Below are 19451 nucleotides of genomic sequence, written 5' to 3'. Positions count from 1 at the left end.
ACACACACACACACACACACACACATACATACACACCCACATTGAGCTTTATATATTAGATATAGTTTTTTTACTAGTGTTTTTCATTTATTTTCCACACAGTACCTGGAGCAGCACAACACAACCTGGATTGTCCTCAGTTGGAGCAGCCCCTCATCGACCAGCCAATGAACAGGCCCAATCCCAATTATCCACCAGCGATGGAGCAACCAGGCAGGCTTCACAGGCTGGGAAACAGGCAGTTGGCCCATCTGGTTTTCCCTTCTCCCAGCCCTCTGCTACTGGTTTTGTTGGGTCTTCTCATCAGTGGCAGAGGGCCTGGGAGAGGCCAGTCATGCCTGAGTTTCTTCACTTAGGCTCGATCTTCCGGGATAGGATGAAGGCAATTTTAGAAAGACTGGAGAGTGGGTTCACTCAGGTGAACACACTTTTCCAGGAAGTCCACTGATGCCTTGACCGCCTGGCAGCAGACCTTCAGAGATCAGCGTGACTTTTTTCATCAATAGAGCTGTACGTTTCAGAAAACCTACTACCTGATCTCCAGCTGAACGTGATACAGGCATTGCAGCAGTCCCGATATCAGCAGCAGGCACAAACTTTGTTTCCTACAGGTCAACAAGGGCCAGCACAGCAGCAGTGGCAGAATCCTCCAGCACCTTTCCAAACATCTCAAGGACTTGGATATCCGTCTGCTCAACAACCGATGACAGCACAAGTGACCTATTCACCACCAACACCACTGGACATTAGGAGTGCAGCTGAGTGCAGCAGCCATGCAGCCTTCAACGTACACCATGCAGTTGAGTGCAGTAGCCATGCAGACTTCAACTTCCACCATGCAGTCAAGTGCAGCAGCCATGCAGCCTTCAACTTCCACCACGCAGCCGAGTGCAGCACCCCAGGAACAGGGAAAACAAAACTTCGCAGAACCAGCAAAGCGGCCAGTAAAAGAAAAGTTGGCAAGAAACATTACCAACCACCTCCACCCTCACCTCCCAATGTGTCTCTGTTTCCAAGTCTCCTGTCCTCCCAATTTGTCTCCATTTCCAAGTCTCCTAGTTCTCTCCCTTCCAATGTGTCAGTCCCTTCCAATTTGTATTCCACTCCTAATGTGTCCCCTTCCCCCAATGTTACATCTAATGCCAATATATCTGACCCAATCCTCCATTTAACTGCCACTTCACCTTTAACCCCTTCACCAACCACTCGTAGCCAATCATTACAGCCTGACACCCCCCAGGTCAACAATATCACACCATCGGGCAGAACCCGAAAGTAAACCTCAAATTTTTTATTTATTTATTTTAAAAGCAATGTTTAATTTATTTTTGCTAATAAAAATTCTTTTTTTTTCACAATCCCTGTGTTTTCTTTATCTCTTTATTTAAACATGGGTGTATTGTTGAGTGAAGTATTACGGATGTTACAGTCAAGGTGTTTAGTATTAAAGTTATAGTCAAGGTGTTAGTATTAAAGTCAGCAAACATTACAGGTACATTTTACTTATTAGCGGCTTAAACTATTTCCTCTTGCCATGCCACACGTCCAATATCCGAAACAAAGTAGGCAGCAAATTTATCCCTCATTTGGGCAACTTCCACTGTAGTCCTTAGAGGGTGACCTTGGTAATCCTGCAATGTGGTAGTAACAGGTTACTCAAGTTCTAATTGGTGTCGCTCTTTCACCAGGACATAATTGTGCAGAACAACACACACTTTCACAACCCCATCAATTGTCTCAATTTTTAGATTGATGGCTGTTCCCAAAATGCGCCATTTAGATACCAGCAATCCAAAGGCACACTCCACAGTTCATCATGCCCTTGTTAGTAGGTAGTTGTAAGTCCTTTTGGTGCAATTCAAGTCCCGACTTGAGTACGGTTTTATGAGGTTGGCACACATTTGAAATGCCTCATCCCAACCACAACAAATGGTATTGGCGGTCCTTCAGTGTTCGGAAGAGTTCGTGGCTGTGGAAAATTTAAATTATTCCCATACAAACGTTGGCCCATGTTAGAGTTTTTGAAAGTCTGTGAATCATTTCCTAGTCCAAATGAGCCAACGTCCACGGCGACAAATCGACAGTCAGCATCTGCAATCGCCATGAGAACAGTCAAAAAGTATTTTTTGTAATTGAAATACTCCGATCTACTTCCAGCAGATTTCATAATCTGAATGTGTTTGCCATCCACAGCCCCCAAACAGTTTGGAAAATTACAAATGTCCTGGAATTTTGCAGCTCTTTCCAGCAAGAGTTCAGTTGTAGGTTGGGGAGGAATTCTTCATGCAGAACATCACATAAAGCACGGCAAGTGCCTCCAGCAATCCCAGAAAGCGTGGACACTCCAATCCGGAATTGAAAATGTAGAGATGATAAGGTTTCTCCAGTAGCCAGGAATCTGCCGAACAGAAAATGGGGGAAAAAATCAGAACATAGCATTTAGAACAATCATATTAATGACATATGTTTCTTTTTTCAAGATTACGTACCTCAGGGTCACCAACAGACGTTCCTCAGCAGGAATTTCTCGACGTAGCTGTGTGTCCTGCCTAGTGATGGATCCTCGGACACGTAGCAGCAAGTCATGGAAGCTCTGTTCTGACATTCTCGTGTACTCGAAAAACTTCTCAGGGTTTTCACGTAGTTCTGTGTACAACGAGCGGTAGGCTCCACAGCTCTCTCGGACTTCAATGATGGGGTGTTGCCAATAGCGATGACAACGTCTTCTCCGTCTTTCTCTTCTTCTTTCTTCTTCACATGCCACAGCAAAGGCAACAGCCAATTTCAATGACAAATCAAGATTAAGGATGAAGCTCTCCCCGCAAAAGACGAGGATTTCATCAGTGCAGTGTGTCTATATATAGAAATCCCATGAGACACACCCATTGGGTGTCTGGTGTCAAGGAAACTCTACTGGAAAAGCATTGGAAATATCGAACGCATGAGCATAAACAGCGCAAACGCATGCATAAATGCATACAAACGCATGCACACGCAGCGGTTTTTTGCATCATGTGTAAGATGATGCGGATAAAAAACGTTGCGTAAACATGCGTTTGCATGCTTTTGCACATGCAGATGATATGTTGTGCTCTGAAACGCTAATGTGAACCTAGTCTAAGCATTTAATTATTTGTACTAAATGTCCAACTGGGGGCCTGTATGTGGGGGAGACAGGGAAAAAGCTTAGAACAAGGATGAATGCTCATCGTCACACAATAAGAGAAAAAAGAATGGATCTACCTGTGGCAAAACATTTTTGTATGATGGACCACAACACCATGGATATGAAATTACTGGTATTGAAAGGTAACCACATCTCAGAGAGAGAGAAGAGTCTGTGAGTATAAATTTATGACGACCTTTGACACTCTCAATGCTGGAATGAATGTGTCGCATGGATTTATGTCTTTTTACATCAATTAAGGAATTTGCTCCTAAGACCCTGTGGGGGCATCAGAACACATTAGGAGACCCCAATCAGAGGACAATAAAACATCCGGACTCTTTATCTATGAACTGGTCCAATATTTATGTTTCTCCCTCTCCCATAATCATTTCTGCTTCATGTCACTTGTCTCATCTATTGCATTTTTTCTGTGCTGTATTGTGCATAAATATGTGACTCTTCAGATTTTGTATTAGTCTAGCCTGATGAAGAGACCTGAGTAGTCTCGAAAGCTTGCAATGTGTTACCATATTTTCAGTTAGCCATTAAAAGGTATCAACCACTGAGGACTCTCAATCCTGAATATTTTTCTATCTACTGGCTAACACGGTACAAAGATATACATCTTTCCTGTAGCCTAAGCATGTGACTTATTAAGATAATTGCTTGCACCAGAAATTTTAATGGGCTTTATTGCAAAAGGGGTGAATACATATGCACATTCCAATTTTTAGTTATATGATCCCATAAATGTAATTTTTGCCTATATCTTTCTCACTTCACTTCACCAATCTAGACTATTTAGTTCTGATGCATCACACACAAATTGGATTGCAAAAATATTTAAACACAGGATGTAATGTAATATAATAGTTGAAAAGTCAATGGGGGTAAATAATTTTGCAAGTCACTGTCCATTGTAGCATTAGCACTGCAATGTGCATTGTTAATAACACTGAGAGTAGAGCTCAGGAAGTGGATCTTGAGGACTGTATTGATCAGACACCATCATTATAGCTATGATTTAAAAGTCTTCACTTGGGAATCAGAAACCTCCCAGTATTTATTGACTTGCTTTAGTATTGTTGAGTTTATGCTATGATTTTTACAAAATCAATGCAATGTGTAAATATATTGTTAGAAGCAAAACATGTAGTTGAGGAAAACATCCTCAAATATTACCAACACAATTAACACTTGCACTAACCAAGAGCTTTCCATCTTTAGTTGGCTGTCTTGAGAGGCTGACCCCCATCCATTGGTTATCCTGTTCTACTATACACGTCTTTCCACATTTTTTACCATTTTGTTCACCTAAAAGAAAAATAAAGAGGAAAAATATGAATTATAACTAAAGTGGCCATTGGTTTATTACCTGTTTGGGTTTCACACAACTATATGAGATTGCTCTGGTAAATGTATTGTTTTTCTATCATCTTTCCAATATTATTCTTAATATCATCTTTAAAGTACCAGTCAAGCAAATAACTTTTGGCATATAATGCTGTCTAATCAACAGTATTCTAGCTGTGTTATTTGTATTATCCTACATCAGTGACATTCATACATTTTGAACCCTGCATTATGGGTCCAGAACAGGACCGGACTGGCCATTTGGCAATTCTGGCAAATGCCAGAAGGGCCTGTCTGGTTGTGGGCTGCCTTGTCTGCTACGCTGTTAACAGAATCAGTGTTCTCAAGATACCCATTCTGCTAAGAGTTGTGACGAAGTAAAAAGTCGCAGGCTCCATCACTTACCCCAGCAGGACATGGGTATCAATAAAAATATTGATCTTGTAGTAAATCTTTCTTTATTCCATCCAGAGTAATATTAGTAATATATTCCCATCTGGTCATTGGGGACAGGGACAGCGTGGGCCTGTGTGACTTCAAATGCCTTGGCTTTATTTCAGTCCCAATCTGTACCTGGTCCAGCACATGTTGTCATGTGTAGACAGGCCAGTCACTACCTTCTAGTGACCTACAGGATTACATAATCATCTATCAAATTTCACCTTGGAGCTCTCAGACTCCATCCAACCAAGCTCAACATTTTCTTTCCTATGTCCCCCATGTAGCTGAAGCTATAAATTGTTACAAGTTTAACAGAAGAATCCAGCACTCATGAAATTGCTAAAATTATGGGGCGATCAAAGAACCATTAACCATCAAAAGTTTTGTCGCAAATAATCAAAATAATTGCAAAAAATGTATTGATTAAAAAGGATGCACACTAACTGCCAAAGATTTGAGACATAAAGAAACCAGGAGCCCATTATCCTCTAGTGCTTTCAAATTCCAGAGCTGCAGCCTCCCTGGAAGCCCAGAAGTACAAGGTGTTCAGTGCTCAAAGACATGGCCCAGGTCAGGAGGCTGAAACCCGACCAACACTGAACAAGAAGCAGAAGTAGAAATGTCAAGACTGGGTCAAGAAATATTGGAAGACAGATTTTTAAAATGTTTTTGGACTGATAAAATGAGAATGACTGTTGACGGACCAGATGGATGGGTCCATGACTGGATCAGTAGCAGCCACAAATCTACACTTCAACTCAGATGCCAGCAAAGTGGAGGTGGTGAACTACTATAGACTGGTATTTATTATCATAGATTAGTTGGTTGGACCTTTTTAAGGTTGAAGATCGATTCAAAATCCACTCCCAAATCTACTACCAGTTTTTAGAAGACACTTTCTTCAAGCATTGGTACAAGAAAAAGTTTGCTTCTTTCAAGAAAATCATGATTTGTTTTTCCAGGACAATGCTTCATAGCAGCATGGAAGTCTTCACTGCTTGGCTGTCAGTAAAGGCCATAAAGATGAAAGAATAATGGCATGGCCCCTTCCTCACCTGACCTGAACCCAACTGAGAACTTGTGGGTCCTTCTTAAGCGGGAGATTTACAGTGAAGGAAAACAGTCACCTCTCTGATCAATGTCTGAGGGGCTGTGGTTAGTGCTGCCCAAAAAGTTCATCATCAACAGATTAAGAAACTGAAGACTCCATGGATGGATGGCTTATGGCCATTCTTGCAAAGAAGAGAGGGCTATATTTTCCATCAATATTTTTTTTTTAGATGTTAGAAATATTTTTTTGTGCTTTTTTGGTTGTTTGGTTATTATTCTCACTTTCAGAGATGAAAATAAACAATTGTGATGGGAAAATGCACATTTTTCATTTAGCTGTAAAATAATTCTGCACACATCGATATTCTCCTAGGAAAGGACTGACTGATTCTCAGTTAAGTCATTCTGCAGCTAGAGTGCAAAAGCGTAACATCCTGCAGCCAGCAATAATGGAACACATGGGCTAACAATGCACATTTTTTTAATGAAACCCAATTGCAAACATTTTTGGCATTTTGATCCAAAAAATAAACAAACAGCGCTGGGGTCCTGGGTTCAAATCTCTCCAAGGACAACATCTGCAAATAGTTTGTATGTTCTCCCCGTGTTTGCGTGGGTTTCCTCCAGGTACTACAGTATCCTCCCATACTCCAAAGACATAAAGACATACTGCTAGAGAATTTAGATTGTAAGCCCCAATACAATTTGATTTTCTGGATTATATTTTTAGATTCTGTCTCTCACAGGTGAAGTGTACCTACGAAAAAAATTACAGACATCTCCGTTCTTTGTAGGTGGGAAAAGTTGCAAAATCGGCAGTGTATCAAATACTTATTTTCCCAACTGCATATCTACACACAGTATATATGTTCCGAGAGGTGACAACCTGAACCCATCTTTGACTTTATTTAAGCAACTGTAATTTTAAAGAGTAAGTATTATTTTTATCTCACAAATCAGCAGTACACATGAAAATAAGACACTTTGTAATATATCTTATCGTATCAATCTGCTTTTTTCTCTGACAGAGTTGATCTTTCACTCCCATTACCTAGATATTATATGGTAGCTGCTACTGATGAGATTCTATTCTATATAGAAGGGAAAGAGAAGGAGGGAAGAGGAACTAGAGACAGAGCTTGTCTCTTCTCTGGGCACCAGGATGGAGGACGTTATTACAGTATTGGGGTCAGGATGGGGGATGTTGTTACAGGATAGGGGCCATTATTAAAAAAGGGGCCAGAATAGGGAACTTTACTAAAGAAAAAGCCCAGCATGCGGAATATTGTTAAGGAAAGGAGCCAAGGTGAGGGACATTATTGAAGGATGGAAGTCAGGATGGGTGACTTAATTAAAGAATGGGGCCAGGATGGGAGACATTATTATAGCATAGGGGTCAGTACAATGTATATTAATATAAAATGGGGGGCAAGACATTGAACATTATAACAGGATGGGAGACTGGATGGAAGACATTATTACAGGAGCTTGTACATCTGACCAACATGCTGGAGGAGACTCCGGTCCAAATTTTGCACTGGGGCCCATTATTACATGATGGGGGAGATATTGAGCATTATAATAGGATGAGGGACTGGATGGGTGACGTCATTAAAGAAAAGGGCCAGGATGGGGCACAGTATTTCAGGATGGGGATCAGGACAGAGTATAAAAATGCAAGATAGGGGGGCAAGACATTGAACATTAAAATGGGACGGGGACAGGATGGAACACATTATTACAGGTGCTTGTGCATCTGACAAAGGTGCTGGAGGAGGCCCAGGTCCAAATTTTGCACTGGGGCCCATAGGAATCTAGATATGCCAATGGTGGAACCCAATGGAATCAGTTTAAATTTTACTTTCACCTACTCTTATAAAGTATCCAGCATGGCATTATGATGCATATGGATGTCCTAACCTAATATATACCTAATAACTAACATTTCCAACCATAATATGATTGTGATCCAGGTATCGAGAGGATAGAGATCTTTTTAATTTATTTGTACGGAACCACTTGGACTCTTGTGGATCACTGCCGATAATAAGCTATGCAGAAGTGTGTAGGGATTGGGCAATAGGCAAATATATGTATGATCTACGGCCACATGTAAAATACTATCCTTGTATTTTAAGATATGTTATTCTCCCGCATGGTTGGTTTGTGCTCTTGTGCTATTTGGCACATGTTTCCAGCCCAGGCGGGAAAAATCGACCCCAGAAGAATTTAATTCTGCAACCTCATGCAGTCATATTTATTGAAAATGTGATTTAAGCCACATGCTTCAATGCAATTATAAAATAGCAGACATAAAAGCAACCACAATCGTATTTGGCTCCAGTTAAGAAGAACCTCCATTTATAGGATCCCACAAACTTTCAGCTCACTCTATAAATGTATTCATTGCAAAGAAAGGGAAAAATGATGCCCTGTGTAATAAAACCATTTATTCCTGCACAAGCCGCATTCGGTTTCAGTTTTCACATATCTCTAAGTCGTCAAAAACATTATAGCCTCTTGACCCATAAACCTCAACTAATCTAGGAGTGATTAAAAGTGAACTAAAAGTAAGGGATGGAGAGAAAACTCTATAACTAATTACTAACAATTATTATTATATATGAAATTCGCTTTTTGACAAGTAGTCACAATTAAAAGGAATGTGTCATCAGAAATTAACCTACTGTTTAAATTAGTTTTTTTGTTACTTTTTTTAATTGACAATGTTTTTTTTCTTATAAATCACAATCTTTATTTAAAAAAAAGATTAGTATGCTTGTAATTTTTACATTGCCCACTGGGGATTTTTTTAGACTTACTTCCTGTCCTCTCAGGAAGAGTTTGCAGCAGTTTCCTTCCTTATCATCAGAGGCAGGATTCGCACATAAAATATCTATACACCAATCACAACAAGTGATATCACTGCTGACCCTGCTCCTCTAACCTTCACAATGATCTTTGCGCATGATCATTAGATGCTTTAATAAATTTAATAGGGGGATGGTTCATCAAACCCGGTCATTCTCTCTTGATGAGGAGGCATTTTAGAGCAGATGCTCCTGATTCATTAAGAGGCACATACCTCTTAATGAATCAGATTTGGCGTGTAGTGGCGTGCGCCGCCATGTGCACCTAGCCACAAATCTTTTCCCAGTCCCTGCTGTAGTAAGATTTGTGGCGTACCGCCTCTTGTCATATGTTTGATGATTGGGGGTCGCCACGCTTGCCCTGTTCTGACCTGTCCCATCCCATCTCGGCCCACTTTGTCAGAGCTGGGGCAACAATGGCTTGAACATGCCAAAAGTCATTTTTGTATGTGCAACCTCACAAATGAGACTTTTCAAAGCCTAGATTGTAAGAAATTTCTGATGTTTTATCAGATAACACTTGGACCAATGTTATACTATGGGGCAGTGGAGATCTTCGACTTTTTTCTCATGCCATTTCACATGGAAATGCAATTGCAGCATGCTGTGAATTACTTCGCAAATCGGATGCCACTCACCCCTACAGGTCTATCGGTGTTTGTGAAACATTGGACTGTGCTCATACGTCATCTGAGTGAAGTCCGATGTATGCTCACAGGGACAATGGAGAAGATGGAGAAATTAAGTTCTCCATCTTTACCACACCTGGATCCCACTCAGATTACACTTGGCTCAAACTCTGACAGTTTGAGCCAAGTATCAGTACAATCGGCCTGATTCTCTCGCATGAGACAATGTACGCCAAAGCCATATACAAAGCCATCCACAACCTGTCTCCTCCATATATCTGTGACATGGTCTCCCGGTACTTACCTACACGCAACCTTTGATCCTCTCAAGATCTCCTTCTCTACTCCTCTCTTATCTCTTCTTCCCGCAACCACATACAAGACTTCTCCCGTCCTTCCCCCATACTCTGGAGCTCTCTACCCCAACACATCAGACTTTTGCGTACCACGGAAACCTTCAAAAGGAACCTGAAGACCCACCTCTTCCATAAAGCCTACAACCTGCAGTGATGCTCAGTCTACTGAACCACCGCACAACCAGCTCTATCCACTCCTAGTGTATCATCACCCATCCCCTATAGACTGTGAGCCCTCGCGGGCAGGGTCCTCTCTCTTTTTGTACTTGTGTGTGCCGTATATTGCTCATGTTTATTGTACTTGTCTTTGTATGCCCCTTTTCACATGTAAAGCACCATAGAATAAATGGCGCTATAAAAATGAATAATAATAATAATTATGTGAGTCCCTATGGTAAAAGTAAAAGATGTCCGGCGCCACCAGCGGAGGTAAAAAATAACATGATTAAAACATGAGAGGGCACATTGTTCCAACTATTACCTAGTAAATTTCAGACAGCAATCCTAGTCTTTCTCATGTCATATAGTATATAGGATGAAGGAAGTGTGGTTATTTCCTGGGGACAAGGTTGGAGTACCTCGAAACGCCTAGATCCTCACCACAGAATAAGAGAATGTTTTTATTTCATTGATTTTCCGTTACCCTTTGTGGGATATTGACAGCAGCACAGAAAAGCCATCCATCTCCTTCTACTACATTCCTGATCATGAAATAGTTACTAATTCCTATTACAATTCGATTTTTCGCACTTTACATAGTAAATCTTCATGTTTGAGATGTTTTCACAAGGGTAATGACAGCGCAAAGTTTTTCAAAACATGACTTCTTGCAACCATGGCAACTTCAAGAGCGTTGAAATAGTGGCTTGAGGTTTGGTTAGTGGCCTTGGTTTACACTTATTCCTTATATACTCAACTGAAGAAGATTCTCAGTAAAGATAAAAGCCGTCAGTGAAACTAAAAACATCATGGTATGGTTTCTTTATCTTTACATTTTTCATTTCCCAGCCCTGTATAAATATTTTGCAGAAAAAGTTTAAACCAAATGGAACATCTCAGTAGCTTCAATTCTCATCTAAGGTCGTTTATAACATAGGTTAGAAGTTAAATCAGAGGCTAACAACCCAATGGTTAAGTCCCCATGCACAATAGATAAGTCTTCGGAGATAGTCTGGATCTTCCACCCACCTAATGTGTATGGAGGCCTCAGATTTTTTCAGATTCTCACCTTATAGACGATATCAGGGAAGAGAAGGATCCGATTGTTGAAATCTCAAAGTCTGATACTGTTATTTGAGGGGAGATAGGCCACTAACAGATGTTTGTAGTGGTATCTCTCTCATGGAGAGCACAGGAGCTTGTTGACCAAGTGAGCGCTCCTGGTTATGTGGAAATTAGGAGAGATAGCTGTCAGCCAAAAAATTGTTCATCCAACAACCATCTAATGTGTATGGTCACCAACAGCAATCTTCTGGGTGTATTAGCTACCTGACTCCAGGGATTGGTCCAGCCCAGTATTAGAAAATAGCGTGAATAGTAATTCCCTAACACTTATAGTTAGATGACAACCTGCAATCAGTTGATGGCCCAGAGACCAGTGCAGAAAGTTTAGAAGGGGTTTTCAAGACTTATAATTCAATTCTGAAGTTACTTCATGTGAATGCAGACTTTTAACCCTCACATAGCACACTGTACATGCTGTAAGGATTCTCCGGTGCTAGCGCTAGAAGTGAGTAAGCACATGATCGCAACTATGTGATTTGCATACCTGCAGTCATGGGCCGACTAGACGTATGCGGTCTTGCTCAATAGAAGAGAATTGAGTGAGGTCATATACGTCTAGTCTGAATGTTTCTGGAAGTATGCAAATCGCTCCCAGAACCGGCATTGGACAATCCTGACAGCGTGCACTGTAAGGATTCACATGTCTGCATTCAACTGGCCCACAATGACAAATCCACATTCCCGGAAATTGTGCTCTTTATGCACTGAAGATGGCACATTCCCTGAGTTATTCCAGCAAGATGGTTCACCACCACATTATGGGTGCCAGGTTCGAGCATTCCTACATGAACAGTTTCCTGGAAAGTGGATTGGTCGTCGTGGGCTAGTTGAATGGCACTAAGGTCTTCCGATCTGACCCCCTTTGACTTTTATCTTTGGGGTCATCTGAAGGCAATTGACTATGCTGTTAAGATATGAGATGTGCAGCATCTGAAACAACGGATACTGATAGCCTGTGCTAGCATTTCTTCTGCGGTGTTGCTATCAGTGTGTCATGAGTGGGAGAAGAGGGTTGCATTGACAATCCAACAAAATGGGCAGCACGTTGAACACATTTTATAAGTGGTCATAAACTTGTAAATAACTCATGAAAGAATAAAGTTACGTTAAAACCAAGCACACCATTGTTTTTCTTGTGAAATTCTCAAAAAGTTTGATGTATCACATGACCCTCTTTCCATTGGAAAAATAAGGTTGGATCCAAAATGACTGACTTCAAAATGGCCACCATGGTCACCACCTCCCACATACTAATGTGCCACAAACAGGAAGTTGATATCACCAACCATTCCTATTTTATTTAGGTGTATCCATATAAATGGCCCACCCTGTGTGTATATACCGTACATATATATATGTATATACCATATATATATAATGTATATATATATATATATATATATATACACATACTGTGCATATAAGCAGTACAGTACACATATACAGCACATACATAAAGAATGTAAATCAAATGTCACTACAAGTTAATGTAACCATGCACAAATCCAAATTTAAGAAGTGGAAGTCAAGAATACTACTTATAAGCGAGTACCCATGGATGCCCTCACTGCTCTAATGCCTCACACTGCTGCAGCACATGATCTTTATATTGAATATATTGAATATTGAAATAATTGTGTATAATGTCTTATTAATGCACAATATATTGAGAATTATGAGCAATGTGTCCTCCTTAGGGCACCCACCAAAATCCAATGTGGACATTACATTACTGTTCCAGATTTCATTCTGTTTAAGGCGGAATATGGAATTTTTTTTTACTGCGCAGCGACCCTTTCTTCTTAGTTGCTACATTTTATAACATGAAGTATTTCAGTGTAGATGTGAAAAATGATCTTCAAATGACAGTTGCATGTTTTGAAAGTTCTTCAAAGAGAAAGCGACAAGCCAGGAAACATCTTTACCAGGAAAAACCTGTGACTTGCAAGGGTCATCTTATCTTGCTACCAAAGAGACATTTACCATGTGAAATATTCTTCCAGGAAGTAATTTATTGCATCTCGAGGCTTTTTACAAGCTGTCCACAACGGTTATGTTTTATTCTTTCCTTTGTATGCAAAAATGTTATATAGTGCTTACTATGTTCTTTTGTGTATATATATATACATATATATATATATATATATATATATATATATAAAAAGTTCATTTTTTCTCATTAATTTACATTAATGTACATTAATGCTCTCCATCTTGACTAAAAAACAGAAATGTAGAAATTTTTGCAAATATAGGAAAAATGAAAAACTGAAATATCACATGGTCATAAGTATTCAGACCCTTTGCTCAGTATTGAGTAGTAGCTCCCTTTTGAGCTAGAACAGCCATGAGTCTTCTTGGGAATGATGCAACAAGTGTTTCACACCTGGATTTGGGGATCCTCTGCCATTCTTCCTTGCAGATCCTCTCCGCGATTCATGAATTTGGCACAAAGTAAAAAAAAATAATTTTTACTATTTTAGCAACTTTTTTTTGTGCCAAAAATCACATATTTTGTAAAACGGAGCAAAATGCTGCAGTACTGAGAAAATGCACCAAGTAGCAACTAGAGTGAAGTTGCAGCAAATTTTGCAACTTTTTGAAAAACCTACAGGTGAAAGCATCTACAATCACTAAATTCCTCCCACAAAGAAGAAAGCAAAAGAAAAAAAAAACATTGGAGCACATATAAAATAGATGTAGAAAAGGCACAGCTAGAAGGATGAATTGGGTGCAAACAAAAATAAGGTACAAAACTAGACAAAAAACAGGAGCAAAGGCAATGATGAAAAGGTGCAATAATGCTCAGACTTCCCTACAGTTATGCATGCTCTAATTCTGTATTTCTCCAGGAAAAATGCAATAACCTACCGCCTCCACATCTGGAGCAGAGGCCTTTCATCCAAGTGGATAATCCATTTTAAAATGGGATAGAAACACCACATCATAGAATGTTGGAGTTGGAAGGGACCTTCAGGGTCATCGTATCCAACCCCCTGCTCAATGGAGGATTCACTAAACCATCTCAGACAGATATCTGTCCAGCCTCTCTTAGAAGACTTCCATTGCAGGAGAACTCACCACCTCTCGTACCAGCCTGTTCCACTCATTGATCATCCTCACTGTCAAAAAGTTTTCTCTAATTTCTAATCTGTATCTTCTCCCTTTCAGGTTCAGTCCATTGCTTCCAATGTTTTCATGTGCAAATAAGAATAAGGATGATCCCTCTACACTGTGGCAGCCCTTCAGATATTTCCAGACAGCTATCAAGTCTTCTCTCAGTCTTCTTTCTTGCAAGCTAAATAAGCCCAGATTCTTTAATCGTTCCCAATAGGACATACTTTGCAGTCCGCTCACCATCCTGTCAGCTCTTCTCTGAACTTACTCCAGTTTTTCAATGTCTTTTTTTAAAATGTGGTGCCAGGAACTGGACACAGTATTCCAGATGAGACCTGATCAAGGAGGAGTAGATGGGGATAATTACTTCACATTATTTAGACTCTATGCTTCTTTTAACCCCTTCGTGCCGCAGCCCATTTTTGTTTTTGCGTTTCTGCTTTTCACTCCCCTTCTTCCCAGAACCATAACTTTTGTATTTTTCTGTCAATATGGCCAAGTGAGGGCTTGTTTTTTGCAGGACAAGTTGTACTTTTGAATGACACCATTGGTTTTACCATATTGTGTACTCAAAAATGGGAAAAAAAAATCCAAGTGCGATAAAATTGCAAAAAAGTGCAATTCCACAGCTTTATTTTTTTAAATTTTTCTTACCATGTTCACCAAATGCCAAAACTGACCTAGCATGATGATTCTACAGGTCATTATGAGTTCATAGACACCAAACATGTCTAGGTTCTTTTTTATTTAAGTGTGAAAAAAATCCAAAGTTTGTAAAAAAAAAAATTGTGTCCTTTTCTGAGACTCGTAGCATCTAAACTGACATTTTTATTCATACTGTTTTGATGCAGATACGATTTCTTGATCGCCCATTATTGCATTTTAATGCAATGCCCTCGCCACCAGTGACTTTTTTCTCACTACGCCGTTTAGCGTTCAGGTTAATCTTTTTTTTCATTGATAGATTGGGTCATTCTGAACATGGCGATTCCAAATATGTGTATGTTTGTTATTTTTATTATTTTATTTTGAATGGGGGTGATTTAAACGTTTATATTTTTTTATTTTTTTTATATGTTTAAAAACATTTTTTTAACTTTCGGCATGATTCAATAGTCTCTATGGGAAACTAGAAGCTGCCATAACCCGATTGGCTCTGCTACAAATAGGCAATGATCAAATCACCTGTATGTAGCAGAATCCCTCACTTGCTGTGAGCGCCGACCACTGGGCGGTGCTCACAGCAAGCTGGCAGTGACAACCATAAAGGTCTCCAGGAGACCTCTGGTTGTCATGCCAACCTATCAATGACCCGCAATCATGTAACGGGGGGTCACCGATGGGTGGATTTCTGGCCTGATGTCAGAGTTTGACAGTGGCATTTAATGGGTTAATAGCCGCGGGTGGATCGCGATTCCACTCGCGGCTGTTCAAAACAGCTGACATGTGCCGGGAAAGTGACAGAGCCCACATCAAAGGGAGAGAAGCTACATGAGCTGTACTAGTGCTGCGCATGTCACAGATTAATACATCCTAGAACTGTGTTTGCCTTTTTACTGCTGCATCACACTGTTGATTCAGGTGCAGTCTGTGAAGACTGTGATCTATTAGAATATCCAAGAATTTTTCACATGTGCTGTTGCTTAGTTCTATTCCCCCCATTTTATAGATATAATTTTTGTTTTTCTTGCCCAGATGTAGAATATTGCATTTCTCCATGTTAAATACCATTCTATTAGTCACTCTCCATTGTTCAAGTTAATCTAGGTCCTTCTGAATTCTTTCTCTGTCTTCTCTAGTGTTAGCTATCCCTCCTAGGTTTGCATTGTCTGTTAATTTGATTTGTTTACCTTCAGTTCCTTTATTAAAATAAAATAAAAGTTCTCCAGTATGCTAACCAATGTGGGTTCCAGCAGTCGGACCTCCACAATCAGTAAGTTATCAACCTCTTTAACTTTCGTACAACCCCCTGCACATGTAAGCATATCATGTTCACTGTATTGTTATATGTAACTCTAGCGAAACAAAGGAACAATGTTATAATTTAGAAACTCTTTTACAAAGCGAGTTTCATTATCTAAAATTACATGGTCTGGTGTTATATCATTACCGTTACATTTATTTAGAGAGGTCATGGCAAGAGCAACGAAATGCAGTTTTGCAGAAATTACTCAGGCACCATGAAAGGATCAGATATACCAGTAAAACTGACAAACATCAATTTTGAAAGACATCATCTTGCAAAGCCAAGAGATATAGCAATAACTTCTTTGTAAAACTTTACCAACTACCACATTAGAAAAGTGAAGGGTTTTTACAGATTCGTCTTCTCTAAGGCATAGTTTCCTAAAGTGCTATAATATAAATCTATTAAAGGACTGGCTCATTTTTTAAAAAAAATCTGATTTATATATTTTGACAATAGACCAAGATAATGTATGGAAATTAAAAATTCCTAATTGTTGACTAGGAATTAGCATTAGCAGAATACAGACTGACACCTGTGTTCTGATCATAGCCTGTAGTTAATGGCATGAAACCTGATTTCCTAGTAGCCTCACAAAAGGTTAAAATAGAGAAAAGTTAATATATATATATATATATATATAGGGAGGGTCGGGGAAAAACTTCTGCACAGGGGCCCACCAGGGGATTCACCTGTTACCCTATGAGCCAGTCCAAGCCTAGCTGTAGGCCTTCATCTGGTGCTATATCTATGAACGCAATGAAAAAGCTCTGCACTTTCATGGTGTTCCAATGACTTGTTTTGAGTAGGCAATTCATAAACATAGCATGCAATTTTTCAGTCCGATCCGGTGCCGTACCTATGTAGCATTCTCATCCACTCCCCACACTAATTCTGTAACCATATTTACCAACTTAGTGTATGTACCCAAGGGCTGTGGCTAAAGCCTAAAAAAGAGTGGACCATACTTTACCGAACTGTCAGCCATACCAGGAGGCACACCCCAGCCAATTATCTTGAACACTCCTTAAATATACTGTTTACATTGTTTTAATGGAAAATGTAAATCTAAGGAACATATGTTTCCAAAATGTTAATGTGCCAACTCAGGAAAACATGCTTATTCATTATTAAACTTGGAGGTTCTCATTTCTACAAGGGAACTTTTAAAATTACTAGAAATAAGATTATCTCTGGACTTGAAGGGGTTTTCCCCTTTTGGTTATGTTCCTCGGGTCCACTGGCGAGTCTCCTCCGCTTATCCTTTGGCTGCAGCGCTGACATCACTTTGACTGTGCATCAGCCAATAAGTGATCTCACCGGCTGTACCATCATAGACGGAATGTCCCACTTAGAGCCACTGACCTCAATAATTGGCTGTGGCACTGTTGATGTGACATTAACTCTGCAGCCAATGCCAGAAACTGGGAGCATCGTCAGAGACTCACTGATGGACAATGGGAGGGTGAATACCACACAGTTTGTGTTCACCCTCCCATTTTACACAAAACTGCACCCCATTCCTAAAAGTTAACTAAAAGGAGACAAACCCTCTAAGATTTTAGCAGAATATATAATTTTATCATACTGGATTTATAACATGTTCAGACCATAAGGATAACATACGGTAGATTCTTTGTATGTAAGCTATATCAGCGTGTGTTGTGAATTCGCTTTCTGGCCTACCTCTGGTTACTAGTGAAGGTAGTGGAGCTGGTTATATTGGCAGAGGGGTCGCGAGTTCTCTTTCTGGGCTCCCTCTGGTGGTTACTGGAGGTAATGGAGTTGATCTGATTAACAGAGGCTTGCCACCTGATAATGAGGAGGACGATTGAGATCTGGGGTTTCAGACTGGATTTAAGCCGACTCCCTCTATCATTGCTGGTGATTTTTTCCTGCCTCCTGAGGTCTTAGTTTCCAGCTCAGTCCCTGCATGCTCAGCTAAGTGTTCTTTTGCTATTGTTCACATTTGATCTGGTTTTGTCTGTTTCAGTTTTTTTGTGTGGTCAGCCAGCTCCGACTGGGGCTGTGCTGAATCTCCATCCATATGTTACTGCTTGTGCCAGTTTGTTTTTGTCCCTTATTAGATTGGCCTCTTTTTGCTCTGCTTTCAGAATATACCAGAGTGCTGATATAGTGGGCGAAGTCGTGCAACTTTAGTATTTTTCTATCAGACGTGTTGGACATTTTTTGCAGGGTTTTTTGCGTGATTGCAGACAGTTTCTTTCCTTTCCTGTCCTGTCTAGTTAGTGTGGGCCCCATCGTTTGCTCAGTCTATTTTCCTGCATTTGTGTTTTCATCTTGTCTCACTGACAATATATGTTTGGGAGCTATCTATTCCTTTGGGGTCTGCTCCGGGGCAGTTTAGATTTCCCCTTTCTTGCTTTAGGCTTATTTAGCTCTCTGGTTGTGCCGAGGCGTCTAGGATCATCATAGGTTTTTTTTAAGTTTTTGCTTAGCTGAATTATGTGCCAAGTTGAAAAGTTCATATGTGATTAACATCAATATTCTTGATACTTGTGTGCCATCTCATTTCAGCCTTAACTCACTAAGATGTGGTAACGAAAGCCAATGACTGGTATTTGGGTAACAAACGAAAGGTTAAAAGAGCTATGAAAGTCAGCTGCTCTTAGCAATTTCTGGATGAAAAGCTTTTTCTTTTTTCTCTTTTACCTTTTTATAAGGTTACCGGATGTGTGCCAGTCAGAGAAGAGGAGTCACGCTCACTTTTGACAATAAATATAACATTGTCTTCTTACTCTTTGCATAGCTTAACTTCCCTTCATTGCTAATAGTCAGACATTTAACTACAGTAGCATTTTACAATTGTATAAATCGGGGTCAAGCAGACAAAGCCAAATAAACATTCTCTACCAGATGACCTTCATGTCACAGACACATGACAAGTTTGCTTGCGTACTTCTCTTTGGAGCATTGCTATCTACAGCACATAGTTTCTCCTTAGATTTAAAGGAAATCTGTTGCCAGGCTATTGTTAGCTAATGTGATGTAGAGGCAGAGACCCTGATTCTAGCAATGTGTCACCCACTGGGCTGCTTGCTTTAGTTTTTATAAATCCATTATTTTATCGGCAGGAGAGTATCACTAGATGACTACTTGGCCTGCTGTCAGATAGTCCAACTATGCCCCCTTCTCTGATTGGCAGTTTTCTGCCTATGCACAGTATACACATATGCTAATCAGTGGTGTGGGAGG

The 19451-nt window shown here is 40.0% G+C and overlaps 1 protein-coding gene across 1 annotated transcript in view; it reads right to left on the bottom strand.

Moving 5' to 3' along the window:
- The window catches only part of ITGA4 (integrin subunit alpha 4), a 238913-nt gene that overhangs the window by 196995 nt on the left and 22467 nt on the right, over window positions 1-19451 (bottom strand). Inside the window, exon 3 of the mRNA XM_073577489.1 lies at window positions 4377-4483. Coding sequence (XP_073433590.1) covers window positions 4377-4483 — 107 coding nt within the window. The remainder of the gene's footprint in view (window positions 1-4376; window positions 4484-19451) is intronic.

Source organism: Dendrobates tinctorius, unplaced genomic scaffold, assembly GCF_039654945.1.
Source record: "Dendrobates tinctorius isolate UK_male_01 unplaced genomic scaffold, ASM3965494v1 ptg000056l, whole genome shotgun sequence".
Classification (NCBI taxonomy): Eukaryota; Metazoa; Chordata; class Amphibia; order Anura; family Dendrobatidae; genus Dendrobates; species Dendrobates tinctorius.
This window is presented reverse-complemented; position numbering and strand designations above follow the sequence as displayed.